General features: G+C 46.8%; 1 protein-coding gene across 1 annotated transcript in view; it reads right to left on the bottom strand.

Moving 5' to 3' along the window:
* JAG1 (jagged canonical Notch ligand 1) overlaps positions 1–11,963 on the bottom strand; it is a 35,232-nt gene extending 23,269 nt beyond the window's left edge. The window contains exons 1-2 of the mRNA XM_059468006.1: positions 11,422–11,963; positions 10,297–10,602 (exon numbers count right to left, since the gene is read on the bottom strand). Coding sequence (XP_059323989.1) covers positions 10,297–10,602; positions 11,422–11,496 — 381 coding nt within the window. The 5' untranslated portion in view covers positions 11,497–11,963. The remainder of the gene's footprint in view (positions 1–10,296; positions 10,603–11,421) is intronic.
* Positions 11,964–22,650: the final 10,687 nt, after the last annotated feature.

Raw genomic sequence — 22,650 nt, 5'->3', positions numbered from 1 at the left:
GCAGCCGAAATACAGCATGTGGGACAACTGCACATGGAGGACAGGAAGCACCAGGATAGCACAGCAGCATCAAAAACCCAGACCAAACCCCCACTCTCCAAAACTGCTTCAAAAGAATTCTAGTTACAGAAAAATAGTCTGGATGTCCCTTCCCCCAGCCCTCCTGAAAGCAAGGAGTGTTGCTGAGATTACTGTGCCCTGCCTTGACAGCGCAATCTCCAGGGACTTTGCTTTTCAGCACCCCCTTTGAAAGCTTTGTCTGCACGAGGGCCATCGCAGCTCCCACAAGTATCAGGTAACGAGGGAAGCACTGATGGATATGGAAGGGGGTGGGGTGAGAGAGAAGCACTGTAAAACAAAGGCTGAGAAAGCCTCCTCGGAGGAGCCGGGAAAGGGAAGCCCGCTCTCCACCCGTGTCCCTTCTACAGATGCTCCAAGCTGCCAATGAGCTCTGGAGCACTCCAGCAACAATAATCATAAGCACAAACTGACTGAAGTGACTCCATGGGCTGGAAAGATGCCAGCTATTACATCTAAGCCACCTTTATCTTCAATCCTAACTTGAGAACAAGACCCATTAAAACATCTCCTCCTCCAGCTCTACCCCGAGATATTATTATCCAGGCTGTATCTTTCAAAGTTGCCATTGAGCCAGCCAAACTTACACAATGATTAAAAACCAAAACAAAACACCTCCTCTCCAGAAGGAACGGGGGGGGGAGAGAGCTGAGGAAAAATAAGCAAAATGTATGACTTGAAAAGTAAAAAAAAAAAAAACAAAAAACCTACAGATAAGGCAATAAATGTAACATCTTTCTGGAGAGCAGAACAATAACACTACAAATAAAAATTCCGTGAAGAGTTCTGATGCTTTGCCATAGAAACTGTGCATTGCAAGGCTATTTCTCCTTAACTGTGTCCATGTTCAGTCACAGGCTGTTCATCTGTGGTCTGCAGTGCCTCTCTGTAACAGAGACCAAAATACAGTTCCCAGAGTGAGCTGCTACAAGGTGCACGGGGGTAAGGTAGAACTCAGACTTCTGAAGAGGAGGGGAAACAAGAAAGGCGGGAAAAAAAAGAAAAAAAGGGAACAAGAGTTGGAGCAGACTGCTTTCTCACGACTGGACACAGCATGAGGCTCTGAATGAAAACCCAGTTTGTGATGGACACCGGCTCGCTGTATAGCCTAAATATGTTTCATATTCAAACCAGGATTCCATTCCGTTCCTGATAACTGTGGGAAAATGCTTCCAAAAGTAATCAAAGCTGGGCAAGCCAAGACATGCACCCAAATTTCTACGCAGAGGCCCCACTGGCCTGAACCATTTTTGGTTAATATTTCATGAAAAGTTATATGTTACTTGTTTCTATTCTAGACCAAGTCTGACAACCTGAAAGAAACTCTGAAAATCAAATAAACCAAAATGAAATGCAACTCGATCATCTAACACCACTTAAAACAGATTTAAGAAGTCCTTGCACAAGTCAGTGGTGAAAAAAAAAGAAAGAACCAAAACAAACAAACAAAACCAGAATAGAACTCCCAAGCCATATTACAGATGCAGATTGCACTATCTTGGGTGCTTCCTCAGTGGTTTAATTACCAACATTAAGCAGCACAAGCTCAACATGTTACTGCAAGCTTGATAAAAAATGTTATGATATAGAGAATGAATTATGACAACTAGCACTACTTCCAATAAAGTTAAGGATGTTTTCCTTTCGGCCTTGCATAATTGTTTTGGAAGATATTTTGTCTAAACTCATAGCAACAGTTCCCTGCTGGTTCTCAGGACTGTTTACCAACACACCTAGCCCTTAAGGAAAGGAAAGGCTGAATCCTAGCTGTGAGTGCTACTGTTGCTAGATACTTGTGTGACCACTTTCCACTACCACACAGGAGTTTGGTTAAAACAGAGGAGATGCTTCAGCTGACCTGGATGGAAACACAATGCAGGGGGAACAGACCTACCCTGGCAATTCCCTTGTTTCTAACTGCCCCCTCTCATTTTGTCTGAATGTATTCAATGAAGAGTGCCTGTCCTGAAAAGGGGTGATACAAAGAATGGCATTTGATCCTTGGCTCTGTCCCTCTCAGCATGGGGAAAAGACCAAAAAAACCCAAGACTTTGTGTTCAGAATGGGACACTTTTAAACAAAAGCCACACTGACACCCAGAGCCTCACAGCAGTAGCAAACCCCCTTCAACGATCCAGCTATCCCATACCTCTAGCTAATTCCCTCAGCCCTCCCAGAAAAGCAGCTCTGTGCAAAGCTGCGCTGTTGAGATTTTTTAGAAGTGCATATCATCCCCACTCTATAGATCAAGGATTCAGATATCTCAGGAATGACTGCTTACAGTGTGGAGGTTTAAGTTTTCCCATGCCCATAGATGACCTCCGCCCATCTTTGAATAAATATACATATCCAGACACAAGAACTCTACATCATGCACCTTATTCCATCAAAGCCATGTCTAGGCAACAAGGCAGCAGTGAACTCTCCAGAGTCACACCCAATTAGCCACTGTAAACCTGAGCTTGACCAGAAGGCAGGGATTCTGGCTTGAGAGGAAAGGTAGCTTGAAAGGAACAGCAAATCCTTAAACTTTGCAGATAGTCATGATGGCTTTGAAAGGCAGCATGGCCAAATTTAAGCAGAATTTCTGTGAGTGGAGCTAGGAGAGGATGGAAATGGTCAAGTTCTCCAAGAAACAAAGCAAGCATCACTGTACAAGAGCTGTTTTCCTCAATGACAAGACACTGACACTATGTCTTGATCCTCTGATAATACAGCTCAAGAGACTGTGCAGACCTGAAACCCATCAGAAATTGTCCCTTTTAAGGATCTCAAAGAGCAGTGCAATCTCCTTTCTGGTTATTTAAATGAATCCTGGCAGCTGCAAGTAAACAGGTGTTTAAAGCTCTCTGCTTGATTGCCCTCTTCCCTGCCTTCACCCAGACATCCACCCAAAGGAGGTGCCTTTGTGCTCTGCCTTCTGAAGGCATTCTACAAGTCAGTGGGCCAGAGCAAGATTAAAACACCCGGCTCCTCGCTGCAGCGCTGCTCCATTTTCAAAGGGCTCACAACTCGTCCAACTCCTTTCCCTCCTAGCCCTGTGGTTAGAGCGTGCAAGAGCTTTGCTGAGCATGTGAAACCATGACTAGACAAATGCAGTGGGAAGTTTTGCATTCAGAGCGCTGCTCCTCCTCTGCCAAACAAGGAGAGCAGGTTAAGCCCAGCCGCCCTCTCCTGACGCCCTGCACAGCTGTGAGCAGCAGCCTGAGAACGGCGCTCACACACACCCTGTCTGCACCACCGGCACAGCAGCCAGAGGTGTCCAGCTGTGACGCCTGCACGAGGGAAACTGAGGCACCTTTCAGCGTGCCCAGGGGCCAGGGAGGAGGGCGTCTGAGCAGGGTTAAAGCTAGCCACAAACCCGCTTGCTCTGACCAGCACCAGCACTGTCACTCCACGATGACACTGCGCAGACACATCACTACACTGTGCCACAGACGGTCCACTTGGACAACTGAACATCCTTCAAAGGAGTTAAAGGCAACTGGCTCCTCACCCAGAGGATATGCAAGTGTACTCCAGAAAAGGAGCAAAGCCACCTAACCCTCTTAACCTTTTGTGAAATGGAACATCATCAGGAAGCTCCTCTTTGGGACAGCCTACGTAAGGACAAGGCAACACCCTATAGAGCTAGTGAATACAAACACAGCCCAAACCGTGGCAATCTCTCTCATGCCTCAATGCCTATGGCCAAGAGCTCAGCTGAACCCCAGCAGGCAGCCCAGCCAAGAGCCTCATCAGAATATGCCCAAACCAAAACATAGCACGCTGCTCCTTTAGGCTTCATCCTGAGCAGCTCCTTTGCTGCTCTAAGTGCCAGTAAACCCTGCAGTGCCACAGAAAGGAGACATGGAAACCAACCGAACCATGTCAGCAGCCCCAGGAGAGACCTGCCCCCCGTCCTGCCTTGGCAAGGGAAGGCAGCAGCCCAAGTCAAGACCTTGGTGCATGGCCACCCTCCTGCCAAAGGATGGAGGACACAAAAGTACCGCTATCCAAACTATGCATACGCTTAAGCATCCAGTAAACCAGGCTGATCTCTGATCTGGCAAGCCTGCTGGAATAATGAGTATCCTGTGAATACATAATGTGCTGAAGTTGTCATTGTGTGAAGTAAGTCCATGGTTTGTCTGGGAGCCGAGCAATGCTGAGTCTACTGCTGCTTCCTGTTGCTTGTCCTGTATTAGCATTATTTTTGGATAGGCCCCATTATGTTCCGTAATCCTCACTGCAGTCAGTATGGCCACACTATTGTTCTTGGTTAATATTAGCAGTCAATGCCTCTGTCTGGGTGGCCGGACTACAATGTATTCCAATCATAAAACTAGCATGCATTAACGGGACAATGTACTGGGCTCGGGGGGGAGACCTGGGGTCTTCCCTCCACCCCTTCTTGAAAAAAAAGAAAAAAAAAGGTACAAAAAAGTATAGTAGCTTCTTTTCTCCCCCTTCCCCCTCCCTCTTTTTTAGCTAATGATTTCAAGTGATCTCAGCCAGCAGGGTGCTTCATACAACAGCAGCATTTTAATCAGCACCTTATCTAGTTACGGAGTTATTTTCTCACGGAGCCCCACTTGTCAAAGAGCAGCAGATAGGCCAAAATGTCAATGGTTGCTTTCAACCTTCCCCAACAAGCAGATTACCTGCCCTTATCAGTCCCCCTACCTGTTTAAAGCATCCCACTGATAATTAAATGCACCAGTTACAAAAGGGTGGCAAGGTTAATAGACAGAATACCTAGTAGCCAGCCAAGCAAAACAGTCAGGTTCACATGGAGCAAGCCTGAACAAGAAGCCTTTCTACTTATTTACCTAAGTGCCTAAGAACTGGGTTGAGCTGGTAAAGAACTCTGGATGTTTGACTATTTACAAACCACTTTAACCACTTCTATCCACTTTTTGCAGTTTCTTCTGAACAGTACAAGAATCATGAGTGTAATTTATGCTGCAGAATAGTGACCACAGAACCATGAGCTCCACAGACTAAACAAGAAACAAATGCAACAGCTTCTAGTTTTGACATCTTTCCTTGTGTTAAGACACAGGGGTTATGAGTTAAATTATTAGAACTGAGTCAATTAACATATTAAACTTCTGTCCATCTAGAGAAATTCAAAGGCAAGCTTAGTTTCAGTTTTCAAAACCAATCCTGTCATTTGTGTTATCTACAGAGATACCTCTCCTTATCTACAGAGAAGTACTTTTAAGAACTGTAGCTTAAGGCTTTTGCTTTGCAGGGCATCCCAACTGCATTAGGAGTGAAGCTGGAACAAACAGCTCAGAGCCAATTCCCCTATTTTCTCTAGAGCCAGCTGACTCCTACTCCAGCCTCCAGCCCACTGGGAAGCAGTGTTTCCTTGAGGGAACTGCAACTTTCAGTATAAAGCATCGATTTTATGCAATTCCTTTTCAGCCATGCTGACTTCCAGCTGCATAAACAAGCTGACAGCGCTGGATGTGTGTAGCCTGAGAAAGTTTAGGAATAAGCTTCAGTGTCAAGCCCAATCCAGCTGCCACTGAAGTTAAACTGGAGCAGGCCTTTATTATAACAAGAACAAAAATTCTAGGAGCAGGCAAGATGAGGATTTATTTTTAGGCATATTATGTTAATACAGTCAAATGGTTTTACCATGAAGGTGAAGCTCTGAACTGGCTGGAACATTAAAAAACTCTTTAAACATGTAAGAAGTCCAAAACCTCTGAATGGCTGCATCACTTCTCTCTAGTCCTGGGAAAAAAACAGCCCTGTGATGCTAATTATGCTTCAGATGTCACTTAATACTCCCAGCTCTGTTTTGAATAGTAATCCTAAGCAAAACATTACACTTTGAGTGCTAAGATTTATTCTTATATTATTAATCAACAATAAATGACAGAGTATGGATTTAATTAATATGCATCTTGCTATTATAAAAATTTCTTCTGATCTGCCCATGCTCCAAGATGACTTTTTGTTCAAGAAAAGCTTCAACTATAATCTAGCATTTGCTTCTATAAGTTTTCAAGAAGTTAACTGGAAGGAGAGAAGAAACACAATCAAAAGCCAAATTTTAGTCTTATGACTGTGACATACTGGGCTTAAAAGAAAAAAAAGCAGATGAGCGTACTGATATTTTTTCTCAGATTCAAAAGGCTGTTATTTTAAATATCAGCTGCAGATTAGTATTTTGGATGCCTTGTATCGAGAGAGGGAATAAGTTCACAAAGCTTAAAAAACACTAAAGCTCTTTTACTATGTCTCTGTAGCCACAGAAAGCAATGCCTACCCAGAAAACATATTTTACATTTTCAGGAATCAGGACCACTAAGATTTTACATTAAAAAGGGGCTATTTTACTTTTTTAAGGTTGACTATTTTTATCTTAAAGTTGAAATAAGATGTTCAAAACTCTTTTAAATTGTATTTTATGCTAAACTCGCTGAGATGCTGGAGGGTTTTTTTCCACCTCAGTAGTTTCCTGGTGTGTTGGTGCAATTGGCCCCAATATTAAATAATTACAAGGAGCATAATTTTGGGATAAACAAGTTGTTTGAAATTGGAGCTATGCATACCAAAGGAATTGCCAAGTTTGACCTTCTTACTCAGTCTCGCCAAACCCCCAAAAGATCTTTCTTTACATAAAAGCAAAGTGTAGTGTTAAGTTTTGCTTGGTTAATTGATGCTCAGCTCCCTCAAGGTGCAGCACCCATCACACTTGGGCTTCTTTAAGAAAGGCCAGAGGTTTGATTCATGTGAGAGAAGAGCATGTGTGTGCCTCGGAACCAGACTTGTTCAGACAGAGCACTTGGACAAGTGGAACATGGAAACGCTTTTGTTCCGGACCTTTTTATACGGCTTCATAAAGCCAAGCTTGCCTGTCAAGAAAGTCAGTGAAGTCTCAAAATGAATGTAAGGAGCAAGCCCTGGTGCATTTTACTTTTTTTAATCATCATCACTATTGTTTCAATGCACTGAAGAATTACCAGCTACTGCAGGGGCAGCTTTCTGATCCACTCCAGTTCCTTTATGCTGGGCTGCTGCCCTGTTTCCTAGCAACTTACTCAAACCTCCCATCACTTAAATTAATTTATGGCCCACCGTCTCCACACCCATTACTCACAGGGAACGTATCAAAACTGACAAGAGCAAACCCCATAAGTTATTAATAAGACTCTGACACTTCAAATCTACATTACAACTGCAAGCTCCCTCTAACAATACTTTTAAAGCACCCCATTCTCTGCCCTTCCTCTCCTGCATGATGAATAAAGGCCTCTAATGCAATGCAACTATTTTTCACAAATGGCATAAGGGGGCAGCTTGACATGGGAAGAGGCTTTTTCTTTTTAATTTTTTTTTAAGTAGTCAAGGCAACAAGACTTCTGAATGTTACTACTGACTCAAGCTGGAACATCCAAGAAAAGGCTCCCTCAGAGTAGAACACAATCCAGAGAAGGGCATGAATTTTCAAGTGCAGTATGATTAACATTTTGGTCTGGCTCTTATTACCTCTACTATAATTTTCAGCTAAATGTATTCAAAGATACCCTCTCGTGATCAGCCACATGAGTAAATGCAATGCTAATCTCAAGCTCTTACTGAAGTCAACAGTATTCAGCCACCTAAAGAGTTTTTTAAGTTCTGAAATTTCAGCGTCAGATTAGAGCTGACTAAATTAAGTTTACTGCTTTATCCGTAGAGCTTTGAAAATGCCTGAAATGATTTGTGTACACAATTTTAGTACAAATAAGAGCTTTGCCACATTAGATATTCTTTTGTTCAAATGCCATTTGGAAGTCACAATGGCTAGCATAAAAGCTGTGTCCTGTGGACGCTAAAGCTGGGAAGCAGGCTTGATAATTGCACAGGGACTATCATCAGCATCTCAAAAAGTGCATTTCTGCCTGGGAAAATGCAAGAGCTTATTCCAAAATTCCAGGCTTATGAACCAAGCGTCTCAAGTTGCTGAGTTTTACCCATTTCAAAGGTTGCACTGGAGTTTTGCTGCTGCTGCTCCAGGATTCCAGTGCTGAATGAGATTCAGCAGGACAATAGAAGCATTTCTTTTACTAAGATGCAGGCAAGCTTAAGAGACTTCTCCCAGGGTCCCCACCCCCCAAACCCACCCTCTACACACAGATTTCCCTTCCCAACCCTATGAAGAGAGTGGCTGCTAGAAGGAACGTGTTTAGTTTTCACACCATTTTTATATGCATACCTATAGATTCAAGACAGTCAGATTACTGGGAGCTAGATGAAAAAAATCCTCGATGTACCTGACTTCTCTGACAAAAGTCAAAATCTGCAACACAAGCACTGCAGCCATTGGCAGAGCTTCAAATACCTCAGATTTTTACAAAGCCCTTTATCCCTTTGATGGCATATTTGATAACAGTTTTATCTCATTTCATGTTAGGGAGAAAAAAAAGAAGAGAAAGAAAAGGGAAAGAAATAAAGGACAGACTTGTACTTCCAACAGAGAATACTTTTGTTAACTCTGCTATTGTACTCTGTAATACTATCTCCTTAAAAACGGAGAGTTAATTTGTGCGCTGTGCCTCTGAGCCCTCGCAGCTGCCCAGTCCCGGCTGAGAGCAGAGGCAGGTAGGAGGCAGCACAGGACGCCTCAAGAGCGCACGGCTGCCTGCAGCCTTGGCGGCAGGACCGCAAAGCGGGTGTCTGCGCAAGGAATGCTTTGGGGCGGGCTTGCCTCCCCCCAGAAAAAGCCCAGGCCCTCCCAGCAACCAGTCCTTATCCGACCACGGAGGGGCAAGCTTCGGAGGGTCCAGGCACGCTTCCACCTCGCCAGCAGCGATAGTGGCAGAGGACAGGAAATGAGATTCACCCCTCCCCTGCATGCACATTCAGCGCCCTCCTCCCCTCCCAAAAATGACCTTAGGCATCTAGGTTAGGATGACTGGATTTACAAAACTGCTGAGCATCAACATACCCCAAGGCAGTTGGTAGGAAATTGTCTGCTCAGCGCCTTTGGAGAAGGGGTGAGTGTGGCAGGGGGAAACAGTTTTGTTTCCTAGGTGATCTCAAAACACAAGTTTTAGGAGCAGAAATTTGGGAGCGCTCGAGAGCCAGACAGGAGCCCCCCAGCGCACGCAGCGCTGCCAGGCACAAAAGCCACGCACCTCCTACCACCCGAGGCCAGGCACTGTCCATGTCACACATCCCGGGCCCTGAGCCGGCCTCTCTGGGGCTGGCCTGCACGATGGGCCTTTGGTAAAGATGCTCCTCGCTTTCTCTGCCGCGAGCTGAGGGCTCCTCTGCACAGCTGGCCATCAAAGCCTCAACCCTCCTGAGCACCCCAGGAGAAACAAGCAGCAGCGATGTCTCAGTGCTTTTTACAGCCAACAACAAAGCAGGATCACCGACGAAGGAAGGGGTCCCCCATCCTCCATCTCTCTGTTCTGAGGGGCTGACCAGTATTTACTAGAGTAGACAAGGTGGAAAAGTGCCTGGCAAAAAGCTCCACCTCCTTGAGCCACCGAGTTTTGCACACACCTAGAGAGAAGCCAGAATCTCTGGACCACAAGGGGCAGGTAGGCAGGAAAAGGTGTGCTGTGGGGAGGAGTGGGTGAAGTGCACCAAAAGCTAAAGCTTTTCTCTCAGTCTTCAGCCTCTGGAGTCCACGAGCACCTCCAAACACAGCCAGCTTCCCAGGGAAGCTGGCAACTACTGCACCCAGAGCAGCAACAGCAGCTCCCATCCACAGCGAGCAGTGCAGTGAGACTTCCCCCTGGGAGAAGCAGGAAGCCTTCCCAAACACGCTCCGGGGAAGGAGGCCAGCTATGACACATACTTTTCACACGGGATCCCTCTACAGCCCCTAACCCACTGCTCTTCTGGCTTAAGCCCAAGACTTCACTGGTTAAGAGAAAAAAAAGGAAAAAAAAATGAACTTCTGACCTTCTAAGTCTCAAGAGACTTATTCATGCTGTAAAGTGCAGAGATACTGGGTTTGCTTCCCTGACCCACTTAGATCCCCCTCACTGCATATCTGACTTTCAAATTTAACAGGCTGTGCATTGTGAGCCCCAGGGAACAAAAACAAAAACACCACTACATTTTACTCATTTCTGTGCTGCGGATTCCCGACGCTCTTGCCAGGATGCCTGCTCCCTCCCAAATCCTGCTCCCTCTTCCCCTGGCACAAGAAGTTAGAGCTCAGCTCACTAAGGACCATCTCAAGCATCATCCAACAGAGCCAGAGCAGCTCAAGCAACTCACCGGCCAGGCGAAGCTGAAGGGGATAACGATCCGGTTCTTTTCATTATTCCGGTTGTACTTTAAATTGAAGGTATTTCCTCCGATGACAGGAGTGGATTTGGATCCGAAGCTGCAAGGACCGCCAGCAGTGACCCGCGATTGATACTCCTTCAGACAAACTTTAAAATAGGTGTCACACTCGTCTCTGGTGCATTTTTTATCTCCTGGGTTTCGGGTGCCATCGCAGCAATTTCCATTTTGCAGTTCACCATTCACATTTTGCATGGATAAGATCTCCAACTCGAACTGTCCCGACGCTAAAGTCACCTGTTAATCCCAAGAAAGAACCGAAGGAAAAAAAAAACAAACGAACAAAAAAAAAAAAAAAAAGAAAGAAAGAAACAAGAGACAGACAGTTACCTAACTTTTTTTTCCCCAAACACAAGGTACAACAACTCTGAAGACAGGAAAAAGGGAAAAAGTAATTTTAAGTGTGCTTTCAAGAAGCACATGCATAATGTTAAAAATAAAGCTAACCACTCCGAGCTTTCCCGTATCAGACATCCATGAGAAGGGGTCATAAATCAGCCCAACTAAATAACGCCATTAATGCCAAAAAACAACCTTAAGTGCCAGCTCCGAAAAAACAGCGCGAGGAAGGCTTCCAAGCGGTTAGGAAATAAAACTAAACTAAACCAAGAGTGCAATACGCGAGGAGCAAACCCAGCAAAACGATGTAGCTCATACTGCAGTGCCTGGAAAGGCACCCAGCCACCCCTGTGCCTCCTCCGGGGTGCAGCTGAGCCGGGCACGGCCGGAGCTGCCCAGCTGACACTCAGACCCCGCTCATTAATCACCCCAGCAGCGCTGCTAATAAGTTGATTTAAAAAAATAGGTATTTAAAAAAAAGAAAAATAAAAGGGGAAAAAAGTGATTTTGGGGGGAAAATTAAAGCGGTGTGCAGTAATCGCGTTTCTCGTTCCCAGGAATTAAGCCTCGCTGCAAGGCGCACTCCCGCGTTTGCCACCTCCAGAGAGAAGCGAGGGCAGCAGCTCCGCTCCGGCCGGAGGAGCCGTGCAGAGGCGCCCTGCGGGATCTCCCGGAGCCCTGTCCCCAGGCCCCGCGGAGGCCGTGCCCGGTACGTACCTGGGCCCGCAGCGCCAGGAGCAGGGTGAGGAGGATGGAGCACGCCGCCGCGGCTGCCCGCCGGGGCGCACGCATGCCGCCGCCGCCGCGCTGCCCGCCCGCCCGCCTGCAGCGCCGCCGCCGCCGCTCGCTCCGGGTCGGGACGGGACGGGGAGGGCCAGGAGGGAGGAGGAGGAGAAGAAGGAGGCGGAGGAGCTGGTGGAGGAGGAGGAGGAGGCGCCGCTGCTGCTGCCGCCGCTGCCGCCGCCCCGCTCTAATATACCGCGGCGCACCCGCGCCGGACAACGCCGCTTTTCAAGCGCTTTCAATAGCGCCCCGCTCTTCAATGCAAAGCAGCCCGGCCTCCTTTTATCCGCCTTATTCTCTCGCCTCCCCTCTTTTCTTTCCCTTTTCTTTTCTCTCTCTCTCCTTTTTTTTTTTTTTTTTTCTTTTTGTTTTATTATGGCGATTATTATCCCAGTCCTTTTATTTCTTGCGGCGGAGCCCCTGGCCCCCCCCGAGACACACGCACGCACGCACGCACACTCACTCACTCACATTCACACACACACACACGCACATGCAGCACACGCACCGCCCCGCAGCCGCCCGCCCGTCTGGGAGCGCCGCCGCCGCTCCGCTTCATCTAGCCCAGGGCGGCAGGCGCATGCGCCTATCCATATGCATGAGGGGGACAGCAGGAGGAGGGCGCGGAGGAGGGGAATGGCACAGGCCGGCAGGTACCGGCGGGAGGAGGCGGCGGCGGGCATGGAGGGAGCTGCGGCTCGGCGGCTCCCCCGCCCGAGGGAGGCGGCGCGCCCCGGCCGCCCCGAGGGTCCGTCCCTCGGGAAGCGCCGCTCCGCAGGTGCTTCCAGTGCGACCTGGAGCAGGAGGAGCCGCGCTGCGGCGACCCCGCTCAGCGGCGCTCGCGGCTGAGGGCTTTTCCCGCCCCGCCGCTCGCTGAGGGGACGCGCGGGTCCTGCCCGCCCGGGAGCCGCAGCTCGTTCCTCCTCGCCTCCTCGGCGTCGGTGGAAGGAAGAACAAAGCACGAAGCATTTTGGGGGACACTTTTTGCGGTGTGAAACCTTTCCCCTGGCACTGGCCGGCAGCGGCCGCCCGCCCTTCCCGGCCCTCGGCAGCTGAGGCCGGGCGGGCCGCGGGCGCTGCCGGAGCGGCCCGGCGCGCCCTGAGGGGACGGGAGGCGCGGCCGGCCCGCGACTCTCAGGTAGCCCCGGCCGGCCGCTGTCCTGAGGGAAGCGGAGGTGGCAGTCGCCACCGTGCGACTCGTGCCCGCCTCGACACGAGATCGCGGCGCCGAGGGCCTCCCGCGCTCCAAGTGGGAGGAAAGATCCCTCAGCTGATCAGTGCCGGTAGCACAGTGCTGGCAGAGTGCCGAGACCATCAGGGACCCTGTGCCCGCGCTGCTGAGGCTCATCCCAGTTTTCAGGTGGGTGCTGGTGTTGTTCTGCCACACATCCTTTGAGGAGCAAGGTCCAGAGCCACACAGCCAGGTGATTTACTTAAGGGACTCCCTGACACAGGTTACTGAGAAGCCCAAAAGTTTGCACAGTAGCAAAAAGAGTTCAGACTGGTTCCCAGAGGAAGAGGCACACATCAAAGGGCATTGAACAAAAAAAGAAAACCCAAAAAAACCCCACCCCTAACTTTGTCTCTGGTTTGGGAAGTCCCTGGGCTGCGGTCTAGAAGTTGGGTGACTGTGCTGGGAACTCACTGCATCACTGTCCCTTTCTTCCTGAGGCACTGGCGACAGGAACTTGGCCTACATGACGTTCAGTCTAACCCAGAACAGCTATTCTTATGTCCCGATCTATTCCATCCTGATCTAACAGAGTAGATGTGTGAATGTCTATTTTATACACCAGAGTCAGTGGTACAGAGGAAAACAAGATTTCTGACCTAATTTTATATCCTTTGTTTTCATTTCCTATGGCAAAAGCAAAGTGCCTGTTGTTGGCTGTGGTGAGGTCTGTCCTGTTATAGGGTGCCCCAGGCTGGAAAGCTGATGGTGTTTGTGCCCCTCACCTTAGAAATGTGCTCAGACTTCACTTGACTCCTGCAGATCCTGTTCCCATCGGTGAGTTCACGGCTTAGATCACACTCTGGTGATTTTGGCACACCTGTGAGGTGTGCAGGTGCCGGATACTCCTTCCAGCCTTGCTCAGCCCCCAGGTTCCAGCGGTGTTGGTTGTACCTCACTGGATTCATTAACTTTTCAAAGGCTGGTAAACCGTCATGGTGTTTAATCTGCAACATGGCTGCAGTTTGGTGATACCAGTGCCTCTCTTCTTTTTTCCCAGTGCATGTTGGTTAGCTTCCACAGCCTGGTTAAATGTTATTCATTCCCAAGTGCCACACATCTGCTCCTCTGGGCCTTTAAACACCCTGCTGCTGCTGGTATGCTCCATACCTTTAGGGCAGGTCTGGAATTGGCCTTTCTGTAAAAGGTTACTCCACCTGTTTGACTCCAGTGCTTAGGAAATCCAGAGGTCTCTTTCCCACAGTGCTTGTGACTCAGCAGTGTTGCTGCCCTCAAACAGAATTACTTGTCCAACAACTTAAAATGCTTTGCAAGCATTAATGAATTAAGTCTCCCAGTGTCTTGAGATGGAGAGTATTAGTGATAGGTAAAGCAAGGCAGAGCATGAATCATGTGCAGAAGCACATTGCAAACCCTCTCCCTTGCAGCCCTGAAAGAAATGTTGACCTCATGGAAGTCAGCAGTAAAACCTCCCTAAACTTATTTAATCTAGAATTTTCCCCATGGAGTCCCACCTCTTGCTTTTTTTCCTCCGGGCTGTCAAGAGCCCAGAGACCCAGTGGCCCCCTTGAGCACTGCACAGGTGCCTGCAGCCCCTGCATAGCACAGCCTGCAGCCACTGCACAGGTGCCTGCAGCCACTGCACAGCTGCCTGCAGCCCGAGCATCTTTTCAGGATGCTCCCTTCACTAGGGCCACAGCAACGTGCAAACGGCTGCGTGTGCACAGGCCCTGCACTGCAGTTGCTTGGAGCAGCCCGGGACCGGTGCACATCAAATCCTTGCTGCAAGGCTGCCTGCACGTCTCACGAGGTGTGGAGCCGACGTGCCTTCCTCTGTGGCTGCTGAAGAACTTTTCAGCGTCTGGCACTGGCTTTTTACATTGCGTAAAGTTACTTCCTGCTAATCTTCCTATTCCGACATAATTAGATCACATCCACATTAGAAGCCCTTACAGACATGGAGCGTGCCAAAGCCCAGCGTTACAGGCAGTGCTTCAATTCAGGCTTTGGGCCTGGATCAGCTCCCTAATATAGAGCTGTTCATTGAGGCCACTGGGAGATTGCCCAGGACTTCGGTGGGACCAGGATCACAGCCTTTAGAGGGAGTGTCTGGCTTATGAGGGTCAGGTGTCGTGAAGTCAATTCTTTGTGTGAGGAAAGTAGTAATTTCCTTTTAAAGCTCAGTGACTCATGGAGCCATGGCTGTGAACAATCCCACAGGATTTCCTTAGATTTGTGATACCTGAAGGTAAGCTTGGAATGGCGCCCCTGGAAAAGTTCTTCGTTCAGGGACCTGATGCATCTCATTTTTGAGTCGGTGACTAAATTTTTGTTTACTACTGTAATGCAGATCAAGACAGTTGCATAATCATAGGGCACTGACACTGCATCAGCCTTCAATAAACTAGTTAAAGGACTACCAGAAAAGAATCTGTTGACATGTGGAATCTGTGGTCATAAAGAATTCATAAAGCTCAATGACCTCTTTTCACAGCAAATGAAAAGGCTAAAGGAGCCCTTTGTTCCTTCAGATTTTTATAAAAGTAGTTTTGCTCCTTGAAATTAGCCAATAAAATAAATTTGCTGCAGTGTTAGATGTAAGCCTGGACAAGCTGAGTGGAAGAGTGAAATTTCATCCACTCGGCTAATCCTTTATCTAGGAGTTAAGCTTCCCTGTTGCAAGGAGAAGGACGTATCGGCACAGTCAATCACGGATGAGTGAGCTTTTAGATAAGGCATTTCCTATAATACACCCACAACACTTGATTTTCCTCTGGCCGTGGTGGCAGTGACCTGCCCACTTGGGCGAGTGTCGCGGAGCAGAGATAGGGACCGCGCCGCGCCGCTCGGCTGACACGCATTTCGGAGCAACACATTCCAGCAGATGAACCCATTTGCACAGTTGAGTGATCTAAACTTAGAAAGCTAATTTCTCTAATTACAAAGTGAGACTGAACTCCTGTAAAGCTTTTCATCACCTGAGTGCAATGGGAATTGCGCTTCCATAATCATTTAATGCTTAGAAACTAATTAGGAAGCGTTTTGTGGAGAAACCACACCCGGTGTTAGACTATTTCACAAATGGAGCAGGGGAGAGAACTACCACTGATGAGAAAGTTGAGCAAGTGGCAGAGGTTAGAGAAAGAGCACAGTCTACCCAGCGCTGAAGAGTGCATTCTCACTTCCATGAAAGCTTCAATTCCTCCCAGTCAGGCAATTTCTTAAAGCTGTGTCTTCAGACAAGCTTTCCAAAAGATTTTGGAGAAGGAGATGCTCTGGTAACCAGAGCCCCAAATCCAGTTTGCTGCCACAAGGCCTTACTGTCTCCTTTGCCTGGAGTGCTGCTTAAGACAACTAAAATTTAGAAACTGCGCTGTGTTAATTGTGCATGCGCATTTTGTCTCTGCGAAATTCCCGCCTTAGTTTTTTCTCTATGTTAGAAGTGTTTCATTCCCCAGAATGAAAGTGAGGCACGAAATCTATTTCAGAGGATACTCCGAGAACAATTTAATTAAAAAAAAAAAAAAAAAGATTCTGGGGTACTCAGAAATTACTGCAGTGACAACCAGTAAAGTCCCTGAAAGAGTTAAAGCTGTTGTACCAAAAAATACGTCTGTTATAGAGCCTTTATGTTTTATCCAGCTGTAATTAAGTGAATCCATAACATTATTGCTTTCTGTCACAGCTTAAAATTGAGACCTTACTCCATTCCAGAGAATAGTGCTGTTTTTCCTTCAGTTTCCTTTATTTATATGCACATAAAGCCTGCTCTCTGGCTGTTTCTCTGTTAACCCTTCAAGGATCAGATGCCTCCACATTAACCTGTGGATCCAACTGCTTTGTCCTTCACTTATCCTCCCCAGGGGTGGGATTCCTGTGCAGCAGTGATGTGATCTCAAATCCCCACTTTCTAAAAGCAGAGAAGAGCTTAGACTATGGTTTTAGATCTGGGTAGGGGTACAGCTTATCAAGGTGGAGTAGCTCGCAGTAGGTGCAAAGACTGTGACACTGAGCAGTGCTGGCACGTCTGTCACAGACAAGATCACACTTTCATTTGATAAGCAGCAACTCAGCTATTCTTGTCAAAGAGGCTGCGCTGAAGCCTGGGCTGAGCCCCATCTCCAGTGAACAATGGGATGCTTTTAAAGAGCTCCAAGTTTCAAGTAGTGTTTTCCTCACAGCTTTCTGCAAAGGTGCTTCTTCGAGCCAATTTTGTTGAGGAAGTGCTCAGACCAAGTTTCATTTTCTTGTCATGACAGCATCAAAATGCCCGAACTTCTCTTCTCATGCAGATTGTTTTCATTGTAAATTGCATGTGAAAGTATGTGTTCAATATGTTCTCAATCACAAATTAGCCTGCAGGTGCAAGACTGAAGTACACAGGGGTGTCATTTAGCTAAGGAAATGTCTGAAGGGAAGAGAGCTGTGATTAGCAAATTTAAATTTGCATGTACAGTAAATGACTTCTTGCCTTTGCCTGCCATCATTCCCTGGCTGATCTGATATTCTGGGCCTTGACTTTACTTATTCCTGTGTGGGGGATATAAAGGGAGTTGCTTCATTTGGCCTGAAGGAACTTTTAAAGACATTAAGATTTCTAGAATCCAATTTCAGGCCAAAATAGAGATGTGCCTAAATCAAGAAACGAAAAACTTTAGGTAAGGGATGTGTTTAAGTAACTTGCTGGAGTGGCCAGTGGGTTGGGCCACAAAGTTGAGTGCATGGGAGTGGTGCTGCTGATCTGCACGGGAAACCCTTTATTCAGGGAGCTGGGGATGTGCACAGTGGCCTGTTTTTACCTGGTCCCTTGGCACTGCTGCCTCCCTGGTGGAAGGAACCTTTTTGCATCAGCTAAATGTTTTTAGATAAAGCACGGGCCACAGCAGGTGGCTGGTGTCCTTGGTAGTACAGATAAAGACAAGGCCCTAAAGGGGAGAAAAAATGTCTTTCTCTGTGTTGATCCTTTACACAAGAATGAAAAAAGCCTCCTGGCCATTCTGCATGGCACAACAGTGCTACTACCTGCAGATGTGAATTGAGGACTTTTCTGTCACTGGTCATGCAGTGAGAGATCTGACAGGACTGGGTGTTAGAGCCAGCAGCATTTGGAACAATCAGAGTCTGCACTGATTTGGGAATTTTGGTGTTGAAAACTCTGTATTTTGGACAAGATTTGTATCAACACATTTTATCACTCGAGACTCTTCCAGTCCCACTCTGGAGTTAGCTGTGGTCAAAATGCCTGCAGCTTCCAGCAGGATAGTGGAAAATAGAGAAGGACTGGAATAAGAACAGTCTAGGGGTGTCAGGGAGAGGTGGCAAAGAAAGGGACTTATTCTTGAGAGTCTGAGCAAGTACAGCTCCTGGTCACCCTGCCTCTCTGGGTAAAGGTTTGTCTTTGCCACAATACCTGGAAGGTTTTCCATTCCTGCCTCCCTGACAGCTGTTTTGTCTAATAGTCTCACAAGGTCTTCAAGCACAGTGGAGGTGGTTTTTCTCTTCAATTGCTCCTGATCTCAGCCCTGAGGCTGGACCGCTCCAGGTGGGGTGAAGGTCATCCCTTATTTGTGGCACTGTAGCAGCAGGACAGCTTGGTGAAAGAAAAAAAGGCTGGCTGTAGAATTGGACCCTTAAAACCAATTAACTTCTTTGAAGTGTGCTCCAGCTTTCTGTCTGAAAGGGGCCACTGTTGTAGGTCCACAATCTGTGTGTTGCCCTGAATTGTGGGGATTTTTCCTATATATAATGATGATTTTTATTTACTGTGGCAGAGAGGAACGAATGAGGATCTGCCCCAACTTGAATAGCAGCAATTCCACACCTGTCCCTTTAACTGCCCATTTGTGGTTGGCTGCCTTTTATTGTCATCCCCACTGCGGGGCTGCAGGGCAGCGTGTGTGTGGAAGGGTTTCCCAGCCTGGTGGGTGACCCCTCATCTCGCTGCTCCGAGCAGTGCCTTCCGTCCCCTCCTTTCTCTCCAATATTTATTGGAAGCACGTGCTGAGGAATCTGTGGGCCCGCAATGCTAATGAGTGCGTGGCACGGAGCGGGGCAGCAGATGCACGGGGACAGGCACGTTTCCTAATGAGGGAGTCTCGAGACCCATCTGTTGAGTCTCGTGGGCCCTCAATGCAGTTTGCTGCCCGAGGTTGCCAGTGGAGGTTTTTTTCCTCTGATGCTTTCAGTTCTCAACAAGTGCAATCCTGTATAGAGCAGCATGTCATGGGGTTAGGTTTTGTTGTTACTAGCAGATAATGTGACTTTGAAAGGAACGCCCCTGCCCCAGCTGAAAGGAGGATAACCCTCCTCTACCCCCTTCCTTCCCATCCTTCTTGCTCGGATCAATAACAGGTCCCTAGGCACAAAGCCTGCGTTCTTTTATTCTCAAATTAGAGCAGCTGCAGCAGCAACACCACAGCTCATTGGAAACCTATTAGCTTTTGAAAGACTTAATCCAGTTTGAAAATAACTAGTGTTTCTCAATCCTTCACGCACTCACTCCCGTAAGAGTTCTTAGGCTGCATTGACAGTGGACTGGGCTTATTATTATAATAACCTGCATCTCGCCGTGTCCCAAAGGGGCAACAAAGAAGGCAAAATGTCACTTTCCCAGCTTCACAGGGCCTAAGAACATTGGATTTACTCTGCCATATCACACCCTATCTCTGAGCTCTGCCGCCTACCATCCTGCCTTCAATGGTGACTGATGTCTTGTGATTCACTCTCCAATTTCATAGTTTTTAAGACCAGAGGGGCTATTATGATAATCTATTTGACCTCCTGCACAACACATTAGAATTTCATCCTAGGTGGGATAAAAGCTGGGAGCAGCTGGATTCTTTGATGTGGCTCTGCTGGGCAGCAGTGGAAATTTGGGGTTTTCTGGGGGTACTCTTTGCTGTAAGGGGAATTTGGGTTTTTTTTCCTTTTTTTAAAGCACTTGAAGCACAGAGCTTTGTGAATGGGTGCATATGCAGAAAATGCCTTGCTTTGGAGGTAGGGGAGCTGATTTTACTTGGAGAGGGTTTGCTCCCCTGTCTTGGTTTCTTGTTTAGCTTCTGTATCCCCCCATTACTTAGGATCTTCCTGCAGAAGCACTTTAAAGTGCTTCTTTTAAAGGTGGGGGTCTGAGCTTCAGAGATGTTTAGGCATTAAATGCCTTGTGAAGACCATTGCAGTCAGGAAATAGAGTTTTCTGGAACAGGATCCTCAATTTCATGCCCCAAGTCACACTGGAAATCTGTAGAAGATGAGTGATCTCGTTTTCTCATTTTTCTTGAGTCACAGGCTAGTGTGCTTGCCAGGCCTCAGCCTTTCCTGTAAGTGCTGCCAACTGTTATCATTAGTGTTGGTACAGATATTTTGCCAGAGGTGGCTGGGGTAGGACCACCAGCTGATTCCTGAAGGCCACTGAACAGCAGCAGCTTTTGATTTTTGCTGACCTGGACCAGATTCAGTGTGGTGACCTAGAGCTCAGGGGCTCAGTATCTCATTACTAATCCCTTGAGCTAGCCAATTCCTTCCACCAAGTCAATGTTTTCTAAAGTGTTAAAAGACTTTTCCTGCCTGCCTGCCCATTAAATCCTGCTCTTCTGTCCGTGTCCTTGGATCAGCCTAATCACTGAAGTGGATCGGTTTCAAGTCTTAATGATGCAAGCTGAGGTCCTGACAATGCAGAAGATGGCAGGCGGCACAGCTGGGGCAGGCTCTGCTCTGCTCTGCTCTGGGGCTCGGCTTTGGGGTAACCCTGATGTGCTGCTTTTGTAGTGCACTGCCAGCTGGGATACAGGGGCTTTCCTGCCCTTAGCTTATTTGTCTGAGATTTACCATTTAGGTGTGCTTCCAGGCACTTTTAATTTAAAAAGAAAAGAGGCCATGTGTTTTCCTGGATTGTCCATTGGCATTGCATTTTGGGTGCAAATAATAATTTTCTTCTGTGATATTTTAATCCTCTCACTTTCCTAGATGGGGAAAGAGCTACGTGGAACACCATCACTGTGTTTAATGTATCTTTATTATTAAAGTCGTATCTTAGAGTTGCAGAGAAATGTGTTTCAAGAGAGCGTGTACAGAAAACCACTTTAGAAAGAGCAATAGCCTCATCCACATACACCTAGCAGGAAACAGCTTCCATTTGTTTAATTTTAGATTGAACACAGAGCAGTTTACAAGTCCCATATATGTGTCTCCTCTTCCAGCAAAGCTTCCTCATAATTTTTGTAGACTTTGTATTGAGACTTCATAATTAATGTAATTCATATAATTGATGTTCATCATTCATATGATGGTGGACATACACATTGCTCCATGTGTATGCATTTTTCTCCTTTTATTTATATATCTGCATGAAAAAGAGAAGTTATTCTCAGATATTTCAGTTACTTATCCCATGTAACAGTTTTCTTAGTATTTACTCTGTTAAAATGAGCATGGCTGTGTTTTTATGAGGAATCTTTTTCTTTTTGCAAAGTAGGAATACTTTCCACCGCTGCTTACATGCACACAGGCACTGGAGTATGAATTTCCCTCCCTATTTTTTTCTTAAAACAAAAATTATTTATAGAGAGCAACTCTGCCTTTGGCTGGCTATAACAGACCAGGCTGCAAATGAGAAGAGCATGAACCTTCTAGGTCCTGCACTTGCTCTTCTGGAAGGAGCTCAGTATCCCCTGACTGATACTAAGCACATTTTACTTACTTACTTGTAGTCAGTGGATCAGGATACTCTAATTCTAGGCTATCTCATTAACAATCTTCCCAAAATAGTTAATTAATCTCCAGAATCTTAGGGGGTTGCTCCTTTCTAGTACTGGTGATGTCAATTAATGCTGTGTTACCATTTGAAACAAGTTCTTGATGTGGAGTTTGACATGAAGGCCCGTGTCTAGCAAAGACGCAGAGGCAGAATCTGACAGTGCCCTTCCTCTTGCTAGCACTTTGTTTATGTGAATTGTTTCCCAAGTTAACTCCTGTGGCCTAACCCCAAAGAAGAGAAGATCTAATCTCTAATTGTCTTCTGGGACCATCCCTGCAAGGTCCTTGAAGAATATATCCTGTTTCCCAGTCAAAGAGTCAATCCAAGGATGTGTCCTGGCTTCTCTTCTCATTGAAGATTGTTTACCTGTTATTTGTGAACTGTGTTTTGTCTGTGGACTATTTCTAGTGCAGTCGCATTGTGATGCTTGCTAGAGAAGGAGGAAGGATTAAAATGGCACAAACTTTACATTCAATATCACATATTCCATGCAGAAGGATTTACAGCCATCCTGCAATTGCACCAAAGTCCAGTCAGCCCTTGGAGGCTGCAGGAGTTCTGCCATTGGTGGAAGACAGATTGAGCCTGTAATAAAGAAATGTTGGGAGAATTCCTAGTTACCTGCTCTGAAAATGTTTTAGAGCAGCACGGTATGTGTTAGTGGCTGTCAGATGTGACACAAAACGTTGAACATTTCAGGATGATGCTAAAAGGAAAGCAATTCAAGGATCAAATTATGTATGAGTGTCAATATTCAAACCCAGCTGTAGCAAACAGAATGCCCTCATGTATGCCAGCTGGGACTACAGTTTGGACATTTTATTAGAGTATGAAGTGGTCACTTATTGTTCAAAGAGATTTTTCCTGAAAGGAAGGCAACCAAGGCTGAAGAGCTGAAAGCACTGAGTTGTGTTCATTTGGATTAAAAATGTGTATTTTGGGCCAGTGAAGCTTCAAAATAAGCTTCAAAATTCTCAAACCAAACAGTTTTCCTTTTGGTAGCCGAAAAGGAAACTGCACATCCAGGAGGAATGTAGATCAAAGCAAACTCTGCAAATGATGCAGAAACACATAAAATAACAAACAAGGCTGGTGGGAAGAGGGAAGCTTTTGTAAGTAGATAGGTCTGTTCATGTTACACTGAAACCAAAGGCAAGATTGCTAAAGAAGATACTGGAGAGAGGTATATAGGGGTATAGGTTTTTCTCCTCAGAGG

The sequence above is a fragment of the Ammospiza nelsoni genome, chromosome 3 (assembly GCF_027579445.1).
Source record: "Ammospiza nelsoni isolate bAmmNel1 chromosome 3, bAmmNel1.pri, whole genome shotgun sequence".
NCBI classification, from domain to species: domain Eukaryota; kingdom Metazoa; phylum Chordata; class Aves; order Passeriformes; family Passerellidae; genus Ammospiza; species Ammospiza nelsoni.
Note: the sequence above shows the minus strand (reverse complement) of the source record. Positions and strands in the feature narration are given on the sequence as shown.